Genomic DNA, 24,642 nt, shown 5'->3' on the forward strand with positions numbered 1-24,642 from the left:
TATATATATATATATTCATGTTAGAACCTGAAAGAGATAATATATATTTAAATATCTTATTTTTAGTTTCTTCACATCAACGTGCATTTCAGGTTTAATTATTTGTCCAGAATTGGTTTAGAAGTAACACAATCAGATTTGGTCCAGTGACTCAAAATGAAATGTACACAAATTCGCATTCTTACAAATAAGTTGCTCTAAAATCAAAGTAGGAGAATAAATGTAGTGTGAAATGTTACGCAAAATCCAGGCCCGGCATAATTAGCAAAGGAGAGTAGAAATGCTATTTGTTAAAACCTGAATTGTAACAGTCAATTAATTTCCTCACAACAGGAAATAGCAAAGCAGTTAACAAACATCTTCTGTCAAAAGTAGTGTTAAGGTAGGTTAAAGAACCATAGCATGAAGTTTATAATTTATAAAATTGAAAACAGAATGTTCAATAGCATTTGATTTTGATATCCTTTACAGGTTTTTTATGTTATTCTGGTTAATTTATTTCAATAAACTTTCCAAAATCATGTTAATGCTTTCCTCCTATATATGTATAGGCTTTTACAATCTTTTAGATGTGGGACAAAGTTAATGCATTGAAGAAAGAATTTACTAATAATTCAAACTGGGGAATGTAAGTTTATATTTTTTCCATTTTGTATTGGTTTTTAAATTTTTTATTAAATACATATAACATAAAAATTTCCATTTTAAGCATTTTAAATTGTATGATTTAGTGGTACTAATTATATTGACAATGATGTGAAATCATGACCACTCTCTATTTCCAAAACTTTTTCATCACCCCAAACAGAAACTATGTTTTTAAAATAAAAATTTTATTGTGATATAATTCATACACCATACCAGTACAGCCATTACCTCAGTCAATTCTAGAACATTTTCATCACCTCAGAAAGAAACTGTAGCTTTAGCAATCACTTTCCATTTTTCCCAGCTTTCTGTCTCTTTGGATTTGCCTGTTCTGGATATTTCATATGAATGAAATCATACAATATGTGATCTTTGTGACTGGCTTCTTTTACTTTTATGTTTTTAAGCTCTATCCATGTTGGAACATGTATCGTTACTCCTATTCGTTTTTATTGCTGAATAATATTCTATTGTTTTATTTATCTGTTCTTCAGTTGATGGACATTGAGTTGTTTCCACATTGTGGCTATTATGAATAATGATGCTGTGATCATTTGCATTCACACTTTTGTGTAGACATGTTTTCATTTCTCTCGGTTATATATCTAGGAATGGAATGGCTGGTAACTTCATGTTTAACCATTAGAGGGATGGTCAGACTGTTTTGCAAAGGGACTGGCCCGTTTTACAATCCTACTGGTAGTGTATGGAGGTTCCAGTGTCTCACATCCTGGCCAATACTGACTGTTACTGTCTTTTACAGTGTAGTCATCCTAGGGGGTGTGAAGTGGTATCTATGGTGGTTTTGATTTGCACTTACCTGGTGGCTAATGATGTTGAGCGTCTTTTCATATGTTTGTGGCCACTTGTATATTTTCAGTGGATAAATGTCTATTCAGAATCTTTGCTCATTCTTAAATTGGGTATTTGTCATTTTATTATTGAGTTGGAAGAACTCTTTTGTGTATTCTGGATACAAGCCTCTTACCAAATAGGATTCGCAAATGTGTTCTCGCATTCTGTAGATAGTCTTTCATAAAACTTTCTTTTTGAGATTCTTTTATTTCTTCTCCACTCTAATTATGTGTGACTCCTTTTGGGGAAACTCTGAACTCTTATGGGATATGCATATCAGTGACACACTGAGGAAGGTTATATTTCCATTTCTCTGTGCCTACAAAGTCCATTTCCTAAGACTTCCCACTGTGCTGTAGCATTCAGGAAGCAATTATTTTGGTGCCTGCTAATGTCCTGGATACGGAACCAACTTCTGGGGGTATAACGTGGAACTCGTTCTCAGTAAGCTTAAAATCTAGTGGACGCTCAGAACAACCTGTATTGTTAGGAAAAGCAATGTTTCTTTACAAACCGAGGAGATTTAATTTTGTTAGATTTATGATTTAAACTTGCAAGTAGTTGGAGACTAGAATATCACTATGCTTTACTTCATGGTGTATAAAATCTAGTGTAGTGTAGTGACTTCCAACAAATGATCTCATTCCCTACATTTTCCACTGTCCCTCATCAGAGCTCTCTGCTCAGTCTCTCTGGGCCTCAAAAGCTTCTCATGTTGGGTCATTATTTTTTTTCATTTCCCTGGCTGTTTCTCTCCGTTTACCCAAGTCTTACATGGAATTTATGGCCTACCTTAAGGTACTTCATGACTGGTGCCTTTCTGATAACTGATGGTCTTTTCTTACTGGAATTACTTAAGACACCTTAATTGTGTCTTAACTCATAGTCCCATAATTGAATGCTTGCATGTACCATAGAGTTCAGACCATTTACTTTGGTGTACTACTCATGGAACTGAATGGAAGGAAAACGAAAAAGCAAGGGTTTCTGTCCCAACTTCACAAAATCTTTTGGAAAAGTGATGGAGGGAAACATACTCTGGGAAAATCAGATAGCAGTAGGTTAGCAGAGGCAGGAGTTGACATAGGTCATTAAACAAGCTCTTCTGTTGAGTTGATGGCAAAGAAAATATACAAATTCAGTTGTGTTTTAGGCTACTTAGCATGGTCCTTCCTTCTAGCTCCATATTTTTCATGGGATATGCAGTTTTAGTAGGCTGACTTGGAACGCTCATATGTTTAAAGTTTTCCATTTCACACATGTTGTCTAAATATGTGCACACAGTTTCTGCTTTAGCTACTGACCTAATGAAAGCCTCTTGTGAATGCTTATCACCTTGTAAAGTAGTTACCAGAGCTGCAGTAAAATTTGCCTGCAAGTGAAAAGGCTTTGACTTCCCTAGAGGGAGAATAAAAAACATATGAGACAAACAGCAGCAACCGAAATTATCTGGTGTAGAGAGTGGCAGGGTGCCAACCAAATGCTGTGTCCCTAAAATGTTTTAAACCTTTATCTCAGCTCACTAAAAAGGCCACCTTGTTTAAAGAACTTCAAACACAAACTTGGAAATGTCTCATTATTTTGCTGCAATTTACACAAAGAACCCCTCCTTTTTATTGCTATCTTCTGGTATTAAGGTCCTGTCGATTTAAAAGAATTTTTAAAAATATTTATATTACACCCTAGATGGTTTTGCTCAGTGGATAGAGCGCCAGCCTGTGGACTAAGGGGTTGCAGGTTCGATTCCGGTCAAGGGCAAATGCCCAGGTTGCGGGCTTGATCCCCAGTAGGGATGTGCAGGAGGCAGCTGATCCATCTCTTTCTCCCTCTCCCTTCCTCTCTGAAATCAATAAAAAATATATTTAAAAATATATATTTATATTCCTTTTAAAAAGTAGAGAGTGTGTGTGTCTGTGCATGCGTGCATGGGCCCATGTGTGTTAATTGTTACTGAATGTTACTGCCTTGTTTATTTTAGATACTTTATATATCTAATTAGAAATGATGTCGATGGTTAAGCAAAGTAGGCTTCAAGGGCAAGGTGAGAAATAGTAATGAGATACCTTTATTAGACTCTCTTCCCAAATAACAGAGTTGGGAGGGATTGATAAATCCTAGTGTTGTTTTGGAGTTGCCAGGATGAGAAAATACCCTATGATGTCATGGTTTGTCATCTGTCCTTGGGCAGGGGACAACTCTAGCCTTTTTTTGCTCAGAAGTAGTGGTATTTTTTGGAGTTAAGTTACTTTCTGGAAAGGTCACTCACCCTTTTTCTTTTATAATTCTTAAAACTAGGGAGTCCTAGAAGGCCCAATTATAGTTAAATGCATTTCATTTCATTAATTAGCACTATTACGTGTTGCTGCTAACATTAACACCGCCCCTGTCGAACACTGTCTGCCTCATAGACATTTCATGCTTGCTGTATTATTTGCTCCTTTCAGAAGTCCCTAGAACAAGGCCGGTCAAATGCTTTTATCCTGGTCTGTGCGTAAGGAAAATGAGGCTGCACGGTACCCAGGGACTTGGTGAAGGTCACAGGCTAGTAAAGTGGAAGAACGTTTTCTTTCCACTGCTCTACAGTGACACTCAGAAAGCTTCAGGTTATTGTGATTCTTAGCAATTATAGAATATGTTTTTGCCAAGAAATAATAAGCCCTTTAACCAATTGAAACTGCCAGACAGGCTGCCAGGGTAGTGACTCAACACAGCAGAGATGGAGGTTTTTGGTCCTTTCATCTCTAGCACTGAGCCCACGAGGTCAGGGTTTCGGGAAATGGGAAATTGTCATTGCTGCTTGCTGAGTTGCCCTGTTTTTCTATATAATGGAAAACTTGGCCTTTATTATTTTCAGTTTAACGTATACTTTTCCTTAAAGGAACAGGGAAGTTTGCCTGTGTTTTGGGAGGAAAGTATAGAAATTAAATCTCAACCTTAAATTATTAATGAATATGCTGTTTCTGGGCCAAAAAATAGGAAAACAAGATATAATCATCTAATAAAGCATTACATGTTTTATTGTATGCATTATGTTTTAGTTTACATACTAAATTAAAATTTTAATTTATTATGCATTTATGTAGGTAATAGAGTTAAATGATACAAAAATTCCTTAAACCAAATTCTATTCCATGGCTTAGAACATATTATAAATCCAGTACTTATCTATATTTATAAAACCGTAATATGCAAATAGACTGAATGGTGGAACAACCGAACAACTGAACAACTGGTTGCTATGACGTGCGCTGACCACCAGGGGGCACGCTCAGAACATGGCGGGAGTTGGCCATGGCAGGATGGTGGAGCAGGTAAGTGGGGGCACCAGACCAAGGCGGGATGCCAGTCACTGTCATGAGGGTGAGCCTCTGGTGGTTACTGAAAATTCTTTGCTCCCACGTACCGTGGTCCCACCTGGCGCTCACACCTGCTACTGGCGCCTGGCGCTGGCCCTGATCACTCCGTGCCATGAGCAGGTGCGAGTGGTGGCTGCTGGCCCCGATTGCCCCTTAGGGCTTTTCCATCTCCCCCTGCTCCTGAGGGGCGATTGGGGCAGCAGCTGCCCCTTGCACCTGCTGACGGCGCTGGCCCCACTCACACCTGCTGCTGGCGCCGGCCCTGAAGCGGTGGCAGCAGGAGTGGGGCTACCTGCAGACAGGGGACCAGGGGCACAGCAGGAGGGGGCCAGGCGGGAACACAGAGGATGGCTGAGACCTGCCCCTGTGTCCACTGCAGCCTCGTGGCCCACAGTTCCTTTCAAGGTGCACAAATTCATGCACTGGGCCCCTAGTTTATAGAATAAAGATTAATGGAAATATTATGAAACTAACAATGACATTTTGAAATAGTTGCTCCTACAGAACCAGATGACCAATCCCAGAATTGGAATATAAATTAAATCATTTGGAGTATTAGAGCTGCTGTATCTTTTTGAAGGAAGCAGGGTGATATAGGAGTTATTTTTGCTTTGGATTTGCATGTAGAGCAAAGTAATCAACATTGTGCTGTGGTGACATATTAACACTAGTGTATACTCATAATGCTGATTTACCCATTTATCAAATTTTGTGAAATATCTATTACCTTTTCATCCCTGTTTAAATACTATATATTATGTTGCTCTTTTGAGACTAGTAGTACATTTTAATGTGTGATCGACATTTCTTTTGTTATTTTTAGAAGCAAAAACTTTGGGAAAAGAATATATATATTTGTCACAGTAATACTTTGGGATTTCGCTCTACCAGCCTGGAACCAGGTATGAGCATCAGAAAGTCTAGGACCACCAAACTCCCCTGTCTCCTAAAAAATTGTATTTATTTCAGAGAGGAAGGAAGAGGGAGAGATAGAAACATCAATGATGAGAGAGAATCATTGATTGGCTGCCTCCTGCAAACACCCCACGGAAGATCCAGCCTGCCATCTGGGCATGTGCCCTGCCTGGAACCAAACTGTGACCTCCTGGTTTATAGGTCGATGTTTAATTGCTGAGCCATGCTGGCCTGGCACTAAAGCCCGTTTTTATATTCACGTTTATCATGGTGCTAGAGACATCCCATCACACAGGATTTCCCTTTACCGTGGCTCCTCCTCACCTAGGTCAATATGATTGGATTGGTTTCTATATTTGCTATTTTTTGTTTTCTCTTTTTTTCAAAAGTTTCCCTTGCTGGTGCTTTTAAAAGTTCTAGCCTGTAGCCTTTCCATACTGGGAATTGATATTTTACAGTTGATTTGAAGAAAAATTGTGTAGGATTCCAAGGCAAATTCAAGTTATCAGTTACTCTTTTTTTTTTTTTTTTGGAGTTAAAATGAATGCCTAACAGTTCCACCATAAACTCAGTGAGATTTAATGTGCTAATTAATTTAAAGAGTTTTGACATTCTTTCCTTGAAGGACTCTTTCTGTGCTTTTATAATCTCACATAAGGGAGGATACGAGATGGTTTAATTACTCTCCAACAGGGCAGTTCTCTCGGACAGCCAACATTCCAGCTTAAAGCTATGTCTTCTAGGGGCTTGAACTCTTTCTACCTAATCCAAGGAAAAATATTTGAGGGACACCAGTTAATGCATTTTCCAGGAATGGGAGTGGGTAAGCATATTTTTCCTTGCTTATAGAATATTTAGCAATTGAGCCTCTAATATTTAATTTTATAGCATTTGCAGTACTGGTGGCAAGGGCTTCCTCCAGAAATAGTGAGAAATTATGTGAATTCCCTTCTTGGTATGTTTAGGAGGTCAAGTCATAAATCCTTAGTCTCATATTTTTCTAAAATGAAACTGGGCATTGATATTTGCTGTGATCTAATATGCAGATATGTTGAAAATGATCCATAAAGTAGTATATCTTAGGATTTCTGGATGTTCTCATAAAAGCTGATATACTCTGAAACTATTATGTAGAAAGCATCTAAGATATAATTATTCTTTTCTATGATAATTTATCAAAATTCTGTAAAAACTTTCATAACGCAAAGTACTACTGAAAGGACCTTGTGTGTCACATTTGCATTCATAAATACACATGAAGGATCTCTTTCACCAATGTTATTCAATCTTAGTCCAGGACAAGGTCAGACATTGATTATGTTTGACAGTCTTAACAACAGTGAATGGGGAAGATAGATTTTCTTAATTACACTGCTAGAATGGTGAGGGGCCATGACCCTTAATATACGTGTAGTGTAAGAGCTAGAGAGGAATATTAACAGCATGAAAGGATAGTGGTCAATGGCAACTATAATAATAATGATTATTTAATGAGCATCTTTTAGATGATAGGCCACATAATAGCGCTTTATGTATGTTTTATATAATATAATTTTAACAAATATCTTAAGAAGTTCAGATAGTATTATACCCAATTGCCCCAAGATGGAAAGTGAGGTTCCAAGAAATTAAATATGTGCCTAAAGCTATGTATGGATACATATTTTTCTTATATTTAACGAACATGAATATAGCCCTAGTGTGTGTCAGGTGCTGCTCTCAGTATTTATGAATATGAATGCTTTTAATTTGCACAGCATTCCCTGTGAGGTAGGTATTATTTTATTTCCATTTTACAGATAAGATAACGGAGGCACCGAGAGGTTAAATGACTTGCCCAAAATCACAGTGGCTGAGCTGGGATTTGAACCCAGTCAGTTTGGCTCTAGAATTTGTACTCTTACCTGTCTATATTTTTCAGATTTAACAGAATTTGAGGAAGACAATAATGGTTTGAAACCTACTGCTGGACTGATAAGTGTGAGAGGGTAAATGGAGATAATAAATAGTGTCAATAAAATACAGAGGTGGGCAAAAGTAAGTTTACAGTTGTTTGTAATAAGTAACACAATAATCAATCTATCGATAAAAATACAAGAATAAACTGTGTTCCTGTACTCACAACTGTAAATCTACTCTTGCCTACCCCCCGAGTTTGGTAGGAAGTAATGACCCCAGTAAGACCTTGGAATTTTCAATCTTAAAAGTAAAAGATGAATTGTAAAGAGGACCTGAAAACAGCTTTAATTTTGTTAAAAGCCAGTTGAGACTCCTACTTTATAGACCTGTGTGAGGTTGTGCAGGCTTCCCTTGTGTACATAGCTGAGCAGTGTGCATGTAATGTCATCATCACTGTTTCCTGCTCGCGCCTCCAGTACAGAACGTCCATTAATGAAGTAGTGGGCCGTGGCGACGGTTTCCCGCCCCAGTTAACATGTACCGTGGCTTCATGAGAGATATTTTCTATGCATTTGTGGGGCAAATGAGGCTTTTAGAGTTATGTTAAAATAGGGCTGTTTCCAGAGTTTTAGAAAGGGAGAGAGGCTGGACTCATCAAACAATGGATTGGTGAAACTGGAACTGAAGAAGTTTCTGAAAAAGACTTAGAAATTTGGGGTTAAGATTTAAATTTGCAATTCTACTTATGCAGTGTGGGGAATTAGGTTAGAGTCTGCAATAAGACTTCCTAGAATTATCCTGCAGCCTGAAAGTGAATACTCTATGTGGGGGTGGAAGGACAGGTGGGGGAAACACCCACTCCTTGGGGGCGGGGCTGAGGACCTTTGGCTTAAGCTGGGTCTTCTAACTACTCTGTTTACCTGTAATCAGAGGCAAGTTTACCGGGAGCTAATTTACTGGGATTTAGGTTTCAGGGCCCCTTCTTTACATAGGCCCCCTCCATGGCCCGGGAAAGAACTCTAGCTATGTGTTCAGATGGCCATGCGGTTTTGCAAAATTGAAGAATTTTAAGATATTTCAACCACAATTGGTTGAGACCACCATCTCTTTTCTATCCCGATCCTCCTTCCATCACATGTCCTCACTGGTAGGGTTGCTTCTGAGTGATCACAGGCGTTTTTCAGATCTGGGAATACACAACTTTAACTGCAGTTTGAAAGTTGTTTGGGGAACTTTTCGATAAGACAACTGAGAAATGACAGATTCCTAATTTAGACATACATGAAGGGTTACTTTATTTATTAAAGAACTAAGATATTTCAGATTATATAACATAAAGCTAAAGCAATAAAGATGAATGATGAAATAAATAGAAATTATTCTGATGACCAAAAGCATATTATAAAAAAAATTCTGATTATCCCCAAAGCAGTAATTCATTTGAAAAGAAGAAACAAATTTCTAATTGAAGCAATAAATAGGCTCAATGGATTGTTTGCAGATCTAGTTAATGAAGAGGAGTGAATCATATGAATACATTGAGAAAAGACTTATGTTTTTAAAAATACTAATATGGAGAAAGGCAACATAAAACTTCATAAATATGTGACTACAAGAACTTTACAGTTAATGAGTGTCTTTAATTCAAATAATATTTGGGATGCCCTGGCCTGGTGGTTCAGTTGGTTAGAGCATCATCTCGATACACCAAGGTTGCAGGTTTGATCCCCGGTTAGGGCACATACAAGAATCAATCAATGAATGAATCAATAAGTGGAACAACAAATCATTGTTTCTCTCCCTCCCTCCCTCCCTCCCTCTCTCTCCACTCCTCTTTCTGTATAAAATCAATAATTGAAAAAAAAAGAATATTTGGGATTAGTCACTACATAAGAAACTGAAATTTGCAGCTCAGATATGAAAGAAACTCTATGGAAATTTTCCCAAATTTGACATTAACCTTAAAAATTGACCTGATGTGGTTGTGACGTTAAAAGAAGCTTTCCTAAACATAGATTTCTATATGTTTCTGTATCATGTGTTTCTATTTTATATGTTCCTGTATCATAATTAGAAGAAACATCAAATTATTCTTCAATTTTATGTATGGGAAATTATGTTACAAAATTGTCATCGTTAAAACATGCCGTCAAAAATTTTATGAAAAAAGTACCATAGAGGTTTGCTAGATGATGAAATAATAAGCATAGGGTGGTGTTTTTCTGGATTTTGAGATGCTTGTGTATTTTGAAGTGTTAAACATTTGTATATTTTGGTACCTTTTATCCTAAATACATTTTCACTTTGTTATAATTTTGTGTTCATAATTTTATATTCTTCTTTGAAAGAGCTGTAAAAGTTGTATAGGTTTCAGACCACACAACCTGTCTGTAGTTAATAGTTTTTAAAGTGAAAAAATGTGTTTATTATATGGAAAACATATTCCAGAAGGCATCCTGTGAGGCGTAGAAGACCCCCCCCCACTCCTAGGCCCCGAAGAGGACAGGTTTCAACTTTCCTGTTTACTTTCTGCAGTTGTTTAGATATAGTTTGCCCAATAAAGTAGACACCAGCCACATATGGCTGTGGAGAATTTGAAATTGGACTACGTTTCTGAATTTTTAACTTCATTTAAATTTCATTACAATTTAATTTTAATGAAGTTAAATTTAAAATTAATGCTCAATTTATTAATTGGAAGGCTTGTTAAAGTATGTTTAAAACAGCTTGGGTATGTGAATTTACTTCTTTAGCTGTAAATTTTGTGAAATCTAAAATATGGCACTGGTGTGTGCCTGCGTGTGTGTGTGTGTGTGTGTGTGTGTGTCTACACACTTTTTTTCCACAATGAGGTTCATATTCTGCATATATTGTTTTGCATCTTAGCCTTTTAACTTATTTTGTAAATCTTTCCACAGGAATTTAGAGATTCATCTCTTTCATTTATTAGCTGCATAATACTCTATTCTATCTGTTTAGTCTCCCCTCCCCCCCACACACAGATGCTGGAGTGATTTTTTAAAGTATATGTCACTCACTCCTGGTTCAGAATCCTCCTGTGACTTCAGATCTGTCTTGGAGTAAAATCCTGTCTTTAGCTGGCCTCTGAGGCCTGCCAGGGTCTGTCCCCTCACTGCTCTGCTCAGCTCAGTGTAGGGTGTGCATCTGTAATGTGAGGATTAAACACGGGTCCTTCATTCTTTTTAAGAACCCCGTCAGAAATATTACCAAGTAAAGCTAAGTCCCTGCATTTACAAAGTGTAAAGTCTTCTTTAGTTTCTCGCTTATCTGACCACCACCAGCCCTTTTTAAAGCTCAGAAATCCTATTTTTCCATGTCAGTAGTGCTCACTGAAGTAAAATAAACCTTGTTCACTAAAGCAAAAGCAAAAAAAAAAAAGTTTCTAATCAAGAGTGCTTTTAAAGGGGGAAATGGTACCATGGCAGATAGCTGACGTGCACTGTGTCTTCAGGATTCGGTGCTTATTTCTTGCAAGATTAAATTTCAAAATTTAGAGTCTAAATTTTCTTTTTCACATCTGGTGGTTTGTGTTTTTTTTTTTTATCATTTGTGCAAAAAAAAAGGGGGGGGGGGGGGAAGAAAAATCTGTCTTCCTCCTCTCCATGCCTCTCACTACCGTCCAGCCTATGCCAGGCTTAAGGGAAAGCCTTTTGTGTTGGCAAGGAAACTCCAAAATGGTTTCCAGGCATATTAAAAGCAAAGGATGGGTTTTGCAGAAAAATTCAGGAATTCTTTTTTTTTTAATTGTAAGAAACAATTTTAAAAATTAAGCAATGGAAAGTAAAAATGTGTTGCTCAGTGCTACCATAAAGGTGGGATCTATTAACACTCAAAACTCAAGAATGTAGAATTTTGGAGGATTTAGATTATTGACAGCTAAAGGGAGTGTGATGCCAAGGATGGTGATAGTTATCAATATGAGGTCAGGCACACATTTGCCATTGCATGAATGCGTGAACAGACGAGTAAACAGGGAACCAGGCTGCTTTCAGGAAGTAGTTTGTTAGAGCTCTGTGGAGCAGGGACTAAACACATCAGGGAGGCATTAAGCACAAAGGAAGGAATATAAGTGAGGACAGAGGAGCAGTAAGCCCTAAAAAATGAAGATAGTATGGAGTAGGGCTCCACAGGGTGAACGGTTACTGAGAAATGAAGAGATGCGTGAGACCAGGCAAGTGACAGCCCAAGCCTGGAGTTACCAGGACTTGAGGACAAAGAAGGGCTAATAAAATCAGGAATGAGGACGTGTGGTGTGGTGGGTTGACGCCTGGTGATTGGCCAAAAGTGAGCTTGTCGGTCTGTTTGGAGAATTAAAGTGTAAGTGGGTCTGAACTGAGACTATTTATGAAGAAAGTGACAGAAAATCCAATTTCTCGTATCCTGGTTTAAGTGAAAAGGGACATTTATTGGCTCATATAACCAGGCTATGCTTTGGGCTGATTTGAGGGATGCTCTGATGGAAGGCTCTAAAGATGACCTGGGATCTTATCTGTACTTTTCCCTCCGGAGACCTGATCTTCAGAGCTGCTCCCCCACCTTTTCACTCCCCCCCGCCCACAGGGTGAGTGGCTATGAACGAGATTTTTGTGAGTTGATCCTTTACAAGGGCAACTGTGTCTCCAGCAGACATCTATCTCTTCCTGGTGGACAGAATCCCTGCTAATTTTCACAGACAGATGTTATGTGGGCACCTCTTCCTGGCCCTGGTGCTCTTGCCTAGAATGCTTAGCATTGGGTTGAGACCCCACGTTTCTCAGGGGGAACGTTTGCAGCTGAGCTAGCCCTCGGGGATCTCAGCCACTGCCCTGGGAACAGGGCCATACTTTTTCATGTCTCCACCCTCCCGACCAGTCTTCATGTGGCTCCTTCATTATAACATTCTCTTCAGCTAGTCTTCAGTTGGTTATTCAGGGTTATTGCTCTATATTTTAGTTTTACTTACAGATTGGTCCTGTGGGGAGATAGATGTAGCTTCAATCTACTCTGCCGCCATCTTGGGTCTCAGTCGAGTTACTAGTTTTATTAAGATGAAGGATGTGAACGTGTCCGTGGTAGTACAGGGAGAAAAATCCAGAGAGGATATGTATTCCTAAGCAATGACCCATTATGTTATATGTTCAGGGTGTCATCTTGGAGTCGGAGATCTTGAGATTCTGCAACGTCAGGACTCCTTGATCCTTTATTTTTGCCATTGTGGCACACAATGAGGTATCCAAGATGTGAGAAAAGGAAATTACTCCAGATGGTGCTCCTTTTTCATTTTCTTTCAGTGATTTCATCTAATCCTCTCCTACGAAAGAAAAAATTCCCTTGGAGTTGCTTCTGTTATTATTTGTATTCGTTTTAAAACCTTGACAACCATGTGGATGTAGTACAGGTGGTTTTGTAAGAGAGTGATCTGTAAAGCTTTTTTGTGCTGGGCTGCAAAGCTGCTTTAAAGTAATTAAACATGTTTTGGAGCCAGGTACAAATGAGGTAACTCTTTTTTAAGATAAGTTGATTTACAGATATTTGGTAATTATCCTTTTGGATAGACAGCAAGGCAGAGCACTGATTTCGGGCCAGCCTCTGGCTGGGATCCTGATTCCACCACTTGTTAGCTGTGTGGCCTTGGCAGGTCCCTTAGCTGCTCTGAAATGAACATGATAGTAATTCCCATCTCGTTTGGGGAATTGTGTGGATTAAACAGAGAATGAAGAAAATGCAGATAAATCTTGAATCTACCAATGCCTGGTACGTAGTATGTGCTCACTTAATCTCAGTTATGCTGTTGGGTCGGCTGCTGCCACTGTTCCAAAGGCTGTAGCAGGGTTTCTTTTGTGGTTGATTCTATCACCTTATGGTCCACCCAGAGTTGGGGCGCTGGGGTAGGGGTGAGGGGTAGCCTTTTAAAATCAACATGTGAACGTTAAGAGAGATCTGGAGTGTGACTGATGTAAAAGTTTTAAAAATGTGTTTGCTTAGTTGGGTTTTTTGGTTTATTATCTTATTTTGAGAAGCAGAGACTTTTTTGCTTGCTTGCTTTCACATAGTCTATCCTAGGGGTCTTGAGCCCCTCAACATGTAGATTGCCTAACCTTTATTTCTCTCTGTGCTAAATTTTTATAGAAAATAACTCAAAGATAAAAAAGCATAAGAGCTATTTTCACATATATTTGTTTATCTTGAAATTTTATTATTTGATAAGCTTTACAAAAGTTATAAAGTATAATATGACCACCACCCACTTGCCTAACACTAGCTTTAGAAATAAAACATGAAGGATGGATACCATAGAAGCTACCTGTGTACTCCTTCTTTCCCCATAGAAGTTGCCAGTCATTCCTGTGCCATTTTTTATACTTTTACCACATATGGGGTGCCATTCCCAACTATACATAGTATTGTTTTAAAATTTCTCTAAGTGCTGTCATTTTCTTTGTTTTCTGCTATAGTCTTTCTTTTTTTCAATGTGTGTTTGTCAGATGCATCCATGTTGATATTTGTAACTCTAGTTCATTCATTTGAACTGCTGTATAGTATTTCTATGCATGAAGACAACATAATTTATTTATCCCCTGTCCTGGTACTAGGCATTTATAGTCTCTTTCTCATAGGTACTGCTGCCACCAACATTTCTATACACAGTTTGCTTCACAGATCTTTGTAGCATTGTTTTGTGTCTGTTTATACAGGAAATGAATCCTTTTTAGTCCATTTACATTAAGTGGGCCTCAGTTATTTTCATCATCATAATAAGGTTGAACTACATCTTTTATAACTATTGTAGCTCAATTGCATTTTTATATAGATTATTATTATTATTTAATCCTCACCCAAGGGTATTTTTTTATTGATTTTTTTGTTAGAAGGAAAGGGAGAGAGAATGGGAGAGAAAGAGAAAAAGTGAAACATCGATATGAGGGAGAAACATTGATCTGTTGCCTCCCCTATGCTCCCTGACCAGGAATGGAATCCACAGTCTTTTGTTGCATGGGATGACACTCCAACTTCAGCGCCCAGTCAGAGCTATCTAGATTATTTAAACTGGACAGTTTGAATTATTGGATTTTGTTATTGGTATCATTTCACATTCCCATTCGTGTATCTCTTCAGTACATTCTGTAGGATATGGATTTTGCTTTTTCAAGGGAAAGTTCCACTTTGAACATTTTTGAGGACAAAAATATATGTAATATTAGAAATTATCATTAAGCATAATGACACAGGACATGAAAACTTCCCCCCTCCACAATTTTGTTTCTATTTCCTGTAATCTATAGCAATTACAAATGCCAATAATTCAGAATGAAGATAATGCTATGCATATGTATATAAAGTATGTTGTCTGCATGTGTCGGATCAGCCTCATCTGGCATCGGCCCAGACTTAGAGCTCAGTCCTTCTTATTGATTCCACAAAAGTTCCAGTCCCATTGAGCACTTGTGTCCTCTTTAAACTTGAATTAAAATGTATAGGGTCACAGCATTCTACTGCTCCCTTTGCCTCTCTCTCCCTTTTACTTCTTACATAAATGAAAACCTAATATAAGATTATGAGTAGGAAGAGTACTTTAGTGAAGAAAAATGTACTAGAAATCTGCAGTGATGAGAGATTAAACCAGACGGAAGGACCTGGAAAGGATTCTTGGAAGAAGGGGAATATAAACTGGGCCGTAAAGAACGATGACCTTACAGGTCTGTGGCGGTGGGAGGAAGGGGAACACTCCAGACTTGCCCATCCAACACCATCACTACACAGAACAGAAGAAGCACTCAGCACTGTCCAAATTTCTGGCCCACACATTTGTGAGGTCTAATTAAAACAGTCATTGTTTTAAGTCATAAATTTGGAGTACTTTGTTATGTACCGATAGATAACAGGAAAGCCAACCAACGCCAAGGAGGAAAATACTTTTCAAAAAAATTTTGGATGCTTGCTGAAGACAGTATTTAGTCATCCAAAACCTCTCACCAAAATATACTCCTAAATGTAATTTGGAACTTCTAGCAGGAAGACTGAGTTTGGAGAGAATTCCGGGCAGAGGAAATGACAGGAACAAAGATAGCAAGGTAGGGAATGACAGGATATGTGAGGCAGACAGTAATTAGATGTGACTGGGAGGAGGGCTCTTCTTGGGGAGTAAGTAGTGAAAGACTAGACGAGAAAGCACGGTTAAGGACATGGTATAAAGAGCCTTGGAGGTGAGGGCGAAGAAACTCTATGGCAGAGACACCAAAGACTTATTGGAAAGAGAAGTTAAACTAGTGGAACTCTTTTTTAAGGAAATTTCCTCCCCCCCCCCCCCCGCCCCGCGCCCCAGATATGGATTTGGGGGATGAGCTCAAGTGTGGAGAAATTAGGGGATTAGTTTGGAAGCGATTGTGAGATGTGAGATGAGTCTGCCTTGTGGTGGCCACAGCCAGAATGAAAACTAGAAAACAGATGGGAAACGTTTTGGGCAGGACCACCATCCAGTGCATTCTGGGAATTAAAAACGTGCCCCTTCTTCAAGACATTTTACCTGTTAAATTGTTGTAATATATTTAATTAGACTAAGACACTTGACTGCCATCTACTGGAAAATTGTTAAAATAAACAAACACATCTCTGATGTGAATGCTCCTCCCCGTAGATGTGGCACTCGTGGGCAGTACACAGCCTGAACTACCACGCCCGGGACTGTAATCATGTGGGTGTGAGTGGTAGGACTTGGTAACTGCCTGCGTTAAACGTGATCAGAGGGGAAAGGAAGACATTTCGAGTCTGGATGGTAGGAACATTGGTAAAAATATTGAAAGAACCGGAACCTATTCTTCGGGAATAGATTCTCAAAGCAGAATTATTCTAAATATGGAAAATCCAAGAAGTTCATCATCCTGTTCACTGATCCCCGTACTTTGCATTCACTCAGTAAGAATTTGTTATTTAATTTTCTTCTAGAGTCTCGGGTTTCCACCCTTTGTGACATCTGAGAATGTGGACCAACCCTCTTCTCTGTTGGGCTCCATATCCCTCTCTCTCCTGTACCTTTCCCTCCTTCCCTGGTCATTGCTTTTTCTCAAGTGCCATAGTAGCCCTTTTACGCAGGTTTGCCTTCTTGTGCCTTTGCATACAGTGGGTGCACAATAAATATTTGTTGAACTGAATTTGCCTTTGAAAGATAAGTTTCAGGCTTACGGGAGACTGACTCATTGGCGTTAGGGACAAAGGGTGTGCCAGAATTCAGAAAGTAGAAACCTATCCTAAATGCAGTTCCTTGTTTTAGGATCTATTTTCTCCACAATGGCCACTTTTTATTGGGGAGTTCATGTACTGTTGATCTGTTCACCATTGTTCAGCAGTGGTAACACCAAGAGAACACGTTATTTACATTGGCTGGGTCATACGGGTGTGTCTGATCCAGAAAATACTTTCAAACAAAGTAATCAAGCTTCCCCAGCTTCTAACTTGGGAAGACTGTAAAGTTTCTATTTTTATTTTTAAAATCTCAACTCTTGTTGAAGTACGTCAGTGAGGAGTTAAGTAAGATCACATTTAAATATTTTCATTCGAGGTTACTCCCTAACATTCTTACCACCCCCACCCCCATTCGCCTAGTTCACCTAGCTACGTTTGCTTTCAGTGTTCATGGGGCGCGTGTATCAAGACAAACCTAAGAACTTTGCTCTTCTGATACAACTTCTCAAACATGTATAGCGTGGCTGCTCTGTGCAATGTGGTCTGGGAGGCCTCTTGGAAGATACAAAGGTTTCAGATTGCTTCTGCCTTTCAGGAGAGACTGGCTTAATGGGAGAAGTAGACACATGTAACTGCTCCAGGGCAGGCGATGACAAGGGCCATAATATAGTGCAGGCAGAGCCAGGGTTCCCTGTGTAAACATCACTCCTAAGACTGAGCCACATACGTGGACTTGCTATATTTCTTTTCTAAATTGCACATGTTTAACTCTTAATTTACCTGAGCTGGATTAGAATGTTTTCTTCAAAGGTTCTTGAGTCAAAAATATACTGTGATATTAAGATTGAATAGAATTTAATTAAAAATGCATTGAATAACATTAATTTTAGAAAACTTAATTTTTAAAATGCTTTTAAGTTGGCACTATCAAAAGAAACTAGAGAGGTATTAAATAAACAAGGGTATAAAACAAGAGTTTGTTTATGTGATCTCAGTATTTAGGAAATAAGAATCCTGAAATTCCCTAGCCAAGTTATATTTTAAAATATGTTTTGAGCACAGGAAAAAGTGTTATAAACAGTACAGTAGGAAAAATAAATATAACTCTCATAAGTACAATGAGGTAGTATTTAAAATTTAAAGTATTGAATGAATCGTGGCTGTTTAATTAAGGTGTCTTTTATTTAATTAAAACCAATGACATTTTTACAGTTATGGGAGAACCAAAGACATTTGGATTTTTAAGTTTAAATACAAAGTAGGTTTATAGTTGTCCGTATGGAAAATAACACAGTAATTAATAAATAATAATACAGGAATAAACTTGTATACCACAACTGTAAACCTGCTTTTGCCTCCCCCCTGTATACTTAGCATTTAAAATTAAAGAAAAAATGTTACTTTTGCTTCTTTTTAAATCACTAACTTTACAATAACTCAATCTAAAAAAAAGAATGAGTGAAATTGAACCAAGTATACACATTATACAAAAATAAATGCTATTAAAATTATTTTAACTTTTGTTTAAAGCAAATAAAACAATTTAGAGCATATGGGTTGTAGAATAAGTCAACTATTCAGGTTTACTGACTTAATAACATGATGATCTGCAGCTCTTACTAAAGAAATGTATTCTTCTTACTAAGATGAAATGTTTTTTCATGAAGGCATATTGCCTAGTTTTCCTTTGCATTTTCCTTAAAATTCTAAAATCAGAAATGAACAGTGTCAACCAGCTTTTCAGATGATAGTAAATTGGGAAGCATCTCAAATAGCGAAACAAGAGAAGCATCACCAAGATACCTAAAAAGGTTTTGAAGTATCACAGGAAATACTAAGTGAGATTCAGCCTAAGAAAATGCAAGCTAATACTTCTAAGAGCAAATAATCTGGCATAGATATTCAGCAGGAGAAAATGCTTAGTAATGCTGAAAGGGAGCCAAGGTGATATCAGACAGCAAAGCCAGGATGGGGTTGCAATGGGATATGGCCGGCACAAAGAGCCATTGCCATTTGGGGAGTCATCTTGCAAACCCATTGCAATAAAGAAAGAAAGCAGAAACCGCTTGCAAATGGACAGCATTAAGAACACGTTTGTCCTATACCAACCCAAGAACTTCCAGACCAGTAGCCATTGATATTTTGGAAAATAAATATTACAATGCTTAGAACAGGGAAGAATTAACCTAAATAAAAAAAGATTTAAAAATGAAATGTCTTCTCTTTGGTTTAAGTAATAAAATAAGTTATATGATGGATATACTAGTAAGCAACTTGTGGGAAGGCAGATGTGTTTCACTTGAACTGAGACCATGGAAGCTTGGGGTGACATGAACACTTGCATAGGCAGTTCTCAGCCTCTAGGCCTGTTGTGCAGATTGTAAAAGAGCAACTGCAAAAAAAAAAAAAGAAGAAGAAGAAGAAGATGGGAGCTGGATAACCTGAGGTGAGTTTGGAGTTCAGGAAGAACCCTGTAGGTGACAGTGCCAGATTGGATTGGAAACAGCTTGCTTTAACAATGAGGTCATATTTCTAACGTTGTCTATACTGGTCAGATTACACTGCCTCATTGTTTACAATCTATGGCTCTGAGTTTATACCCCAGGACCATTCAGATGTCTTTGCCAGGGTACCTGCCCTTTCTCTTTGCACCCTTTTTGATCTTGGCTTCTAGAATTTCTTTGACTGGTTTATATCTTATCTCTGCAACTGACCTTCTGTTTCCTTTGGAAACGCTTCCTTCCCCGATATACCTGCTATCCCCGTCTTAGCAGTGATCATATTTGTATTGGAGCTGTTACTGCCTGCTACTGAGGACAGGTCCTTGCTCTAATTTTTACCATCGGTAATTTTTTTAAAGGATACGTCACGTCAGATGTTGGTTTGGCTTCTCACACTTAAATTATTGAAGTGCTATTCCTGGTCATCCCTTTCCAAATCCAACAAATTCACAGCTTTCCACTGATGCCAGTGAGGACAGCATCTCACTGATCAAAAGGCCTGAACTCCTTCCACCCCTCACTCTATCTTGTCTCTAACCTTTTCATCTACCGGTCCCTTTTCTTGCAGTGGCCAAATTCTTGCTCTGGTCTTGAGCCTTTCTCTCAAAACATTCCTTTTGTTTCTTGTATAATACTCCAGAGCTGAAGGATATTAATAGTATTTATTAAATCATACCATTGTCTCAGAAACTACCAGTGACTCAAAAAACTTCTAATTTAGATTAAATTTTTATTTTTGATACTTTCTTATTTAAAAATCATACAATAAAGAAATTAGTTTTATTAAGAAAAATTTAATATTTATAGCTTAATAAGCCCTAAAAGTTGCCTTTTAAAATTGAGAATCAGTTCAGTTGTTGAATTATCTTTTATTGAATAGCAGTCATTTCTTGAGTTTCATCTCTGTGTCAGGGATTGAGCTAGGCCTGCACTGAGGATTATGACTGAGGCATGGTTGTTGGCCTTAAAAAGTTCACATTCTTTTTAAAAAAATTTTTTTAAAAAAATATATTTTATTGTTTTTTTTACAGAGAGGAAGGGAGAGGGATAGAGAGTTAGAAACATCGATGAGAGAGAAACATCGATCAGCTGCCTCCTGCACACTCCCTACTGGGTATGTGCCCGCAACCAAGGTACATGCCCTTGACCGGAATCAAACCTGGGACCCTTGAGTCCGCAGGCTGACGCTCTATCCACTGAGCCAAACCAGTTAGGGCAAAAGTTCACATTCTTGTTAGGGATGATAATTTTGGTGGAGTGACTGAGAAATCATTCATGTTTTAATAAATATTTATTGAGCTTTGGCCCTGTGGTAAGGTCTTGGGATACAGTGCTAAGCAAGACACATGTGACCACTACCCACATGGTTTTCAGTCAGCTGGGGAGACAGACCATTAAACATTTAATAGAAGTCAAGAGGTGCTTTGTACTCAGGGGCACTTATCCTAAGAGATGAGTGAGCAGGACCTTTTGGAAGAGGGAAGTTGAGTTGATGTTGGGGGAGAGCACCACAGAGCACAGGGTACTTGTAGGCCCGAAAGGAGGTTGATGTGAATTTACTGTAGATTCAGTTGGAGAAGCATGAGTGTGACTGTTAAGTGGGAAACGTGCTGAAAGGTAGAGGGAAACCTATTTAGCAAACACAGCCTATCTGAAGGTTTAGAAATAAAATGCCCTACTCAAAATCCTATATTATAAAAGCCTAATATGCTAAGTGTCCGACCATTCGTTCGGCCAGTCACTACGATGTGCACTGACCACCAGGGGGCAGACGCTCCGACCGGTAGGTTAGCTTACTGCTGGGGTCCAGCCCATCGGATTGGGCTAGACGAGCCAGACACGTCGTAGAGCCCTCCCGCGGTCTCTCCCTGGCCCTAATTGTGCACTGGTGGGGTCCCTCGTCATGGCCTGTGCCCTCTGGCAATCCAGGACCCCTCGGGGATGTCAGAGAGCCGGTTTCGACCTGATCGCCACAGGCCAGGCAGAGGGACCCCATCGGTGCACGAATTTGTGCACCAGGCCTCTAGTTTTAGAAATAATTATCTTCCCCTCATTTAGTATCTTTGTGATATTTTCCGGAATACTTCTTAAATTCTTAACTAAGAAAGTAGTATGTGTGTATAATACATGTGTATTTTATATATATTACACAGATATTATTTATGTATAAAATGAGAACAGTTGTTACAAATTATTTTAATAGTAATAATAATTTTAAACAGAATTAACCTTCTGGTCATTTGTTTGGGAGAGATTCATGTTAGAATCCAACTATGGCAGTTAGAACCCAAAAATAGCACTTTTCTCATTTTAAAACAATTATGATTGTGCCAGGACATCAAATTATACTAGAGTCACCTTGCAATGAGCAGCAAAATTTACTTGTTCTTGTTTTTTTCTTTTTCTTCCAGGGTACATATGTAGTTCAATTCCATCAATTTAAAAAATATTTTTGACTACAAGTCATTGCTTATTGCAGACAAACCCAATGACATACTATTTTTACTTCTATCTGCAGGCCAACAATTTATATTAGGAAGTAAAATTTTTAATGTTTAACATTGAAGTTCATCTGATGAATAAATTGATATTGCCTCAGGTGTCAAACTTTGTGGGGAATAAAACAGGTCCTCATGCAGTTTAGAAGGAGTGCACCAGCTGCGAGTCCAGAAAACGCTGTTACTCACATAATAAAAGAACCTCCAACGCATTATAATTTACACATTCATAACCACTTCTTGTTGAATTTCTTCTTCTAAATGGTGCAGGTGCTGCTTTGGTTTAAAACATACGACCCCCTTTAGGCAACCTGCAAGAACTCGGAGGTGCTTAACTTTCCCCTATATCGTGAGCTGGTTAGTGTTGAGGACAAGCTCAGCACTTCAGTTGAAGCTCAAAGGTGTGATTGTTTGAAAACTTACCTAATATTCCTTTTTTTTCTTTCATCATTTAAATGTAGATGTAATTTCCTACAGATGTGTAATTGATCATTTACTTAAGATTTGGACAGTTCACGTATTGTTCCATCATATTATTCATTTACTCAAACACACTATATGCTCTTGCCATGTTCTGTCACGAGTCAAGATGTTGGTGATACACTGGTGAACACAACAAAAGTCCCTGTCCCCATGGAAACTCAGGGTCCCTTGGAATTTATATTCTGGTGGATTCTATATGGTTTCTTGCCTACTCCGCTTTCACGGAACCTCTGGTCTGGTGACATCTAGGCAACTGTTTCAAGTTCTGTCTTTTAAAATTCTTTGGCCTTAAAAAGATGGCATGAGTTTATCGCTTCAGAGTTGGCTGTTACTATTACTGTGCACATTCCAGGAAATTAAGCTCTTAATCAGAAGTGTAGGATTGAACAGTTTGCATTGCTAAACGAAACACCCTTATTTTAGGTTTCAGCTCTGAAGTATTAGTGTCTGAAATTATTTCATTAATAAAGCAGCATTTTCATATCTATAATAATAAAAGGGTAATATGCTCATTAGACTGGACGTTTTCCGGACATCCTTCCTGACGAAGCTGGAGCCGGAGGGAAGCCAGCCCGGGTCCCAGGTGCCTGCTGGTGGCCGGAGGAGGGAAGCAGCCCAGGTCCTGGGTGCTGGAGGGAAGCTGGTGCTGGCAGCGGGAGGGCAAAGAAGGCCTACCATTGCACAAATTTTCATGCATCGGGCCTCTAGTATAATATAATAGGAGGGTAAACAATTTTCCAGGAATCAGCAGCAGCTAATATAGATTCTGCAATAAAGTACTCAGATCATAAAAACAATAAACCCCACACACAACATTCACAGTTTATCCTTAGGTGCCAAGTCCTGTTTTAAGAGTTTTACATGTATTCACTAGTCCAATCCTCAAAATAGTTCTTTGAGGTAGATACTATTATTAGACCTCTGTTTTACATAGGAAGAAGATCAGACTAAGTAAGTTGCCTAAGGTTATAAAAAAAAAAAATACAGTCTGGCTCTCAGCTTCTACGTTCTACTCCCTCTCTACTTAAATATACGCTTTCTTATTTCCCTTCTTGCTTTTTTGTGTTATAGTCATTTGCGTTCTCTCAGATATGTAAATATTAATTTGTTTAACACACATACTGTATTCTGAATATGCAAGTGAATATACTGGCTTTTGTATTACAATATTTCTCCTCTTCATATCTATCCTATCTTAGTAAAAACACTTTTTTTTTTTCATTTTAAGTCTAGCATATAGCAACCTGGAAGCTAATTTGTTTTGGATCTTAGTTGTGTTTTGCTTGCTTATTTGTTGATTAGTATTTTTGTTTGTTTCTTTATACCTAGTTCCCTGCAGATTTATCAAATATAAAAATGAAAATTCAGTAAAACTCATTGCAGACAAAATTTTATTTTTCTGACCCTCCGGGAAACAATGGAAACAGAAAAGCAGCTTTCCTTTCCCCATCATTTAAATGTAGATGTAGCACCGGTTTGCCAACCTCACGTTTGCAGCGGGATTTCCTCATTTTTCACTGCAGTATTTCGCTTGCTTTTCCTCTTTTGGGCTTCTTGCTGGAGCAAGTCTTCCTGCCATTCTGACTCCACACCCGGTTCTCTCACAGGCATGTGCTGTTTGCTTCCTGGTCCACCCTCCTGTCCTGCCCTGACCTTTCTGCTCACCCTCCAAGGTCAGCTGATGGCTCTTCTCTGACAAGGCCTGTGCTCCCCGCTCGGTGTTTTTATCAAACTCATTGAGGACAACTTAGTATGTCTGTTTTTCCTTGTTTCTTTCATGACTAAGTCCATAGCACCTAAAACAGTACCGGGTGCATATTAGGTGTTTCATACTTGTTGAATGAATGCATACAGCATTCTAGCACTTAAGTATATTGTATTTAATATTTTTATACATGCTTTTCTCCTTCCCCGGATGGTAAGCTTCTCATTTTATTCACTTTATATTTTCCCCAGTGTCTATAGCATATTAGGTGGTTGGTAAATGTTTACTGAATTAATGGATGAGTGGCTCCTTAATACAGTGGACCTCGTGCGACTCCGGGCGATGCTAAAGGAAATCTAAAATGATCTCCTCTCTGAAATTCACCAAAACTACGGAGGGAGGAAACATAACCAACATACACTCATGCAAGACAGTAGATTGGTACAGGAGCGCCAGTGAGGCTACCAGATCATGGGAATGTCTACTCCGTGATCGGCCCTGGGCGGTGCGTGGTCTGACTCTTTTCTGATAACCCACAAGACTGCACTTCTTCTCTGAATGACCCTTCTACAAATACACTAAGAACCCTTGCTTATTATTTC

At 38.5% G+C, this 24,642-nt stretch overlaps 1 protein-coding gene across 6 annotated transcripts in view; it reads left to right on the forward strand.

The window, feature by feature from the left end:
- Positions 1–24,642, forward strand: part of UMAD1 (UBAP1-MVB12-associated (UMA) domain containing 1) — a 152,821-nt gene that overhangs the window by 50,013 nt on the left and 78,166 nt on the right. Inside the window, exon 1 of one of the 6 annotated variants that reach the window (XM_023750755.1) lies at positions 364–382. The exons of 2 other annotated variants lie outside the window; for them this stretch is intronic. Coding sequence is in view for 2 of the 4 variants with exons in the window: in XM_023750748.1 (XP_023606516.1) it covers positions 23,945–24,008 (64 nt within the window). In the remaining 2 variants the exon portion in view is untranslated. Of the gene's footprint in view, positions 1–363; positions 383–13,405; positions 13,428–16,455; positions 16,587–23,933; positions 24,009–24,642 lie in introns of those variants that run through there. 3 more of the 6 variants (XM_023750750.1, XM_023750751.1, XM_023750748.1) reach the window with 3 other exon arrangements.

Source organism: Myotis lucifugus, unplaced genomic scaffold (genome assembly GCF_000147115.1).
Source record: "Myotis lucifugus unplaced genomic scaffold, Myoluc2.0 scaffold_15, whole genome shotgun sequence".
In the NCBI taxonomy this organism is placed as follows: Eukaryota; Metazoa; Chordata; class Mammalia; order Chiroptera; family Vespertilionidae; genus Myotis; species Myotis lucifugus.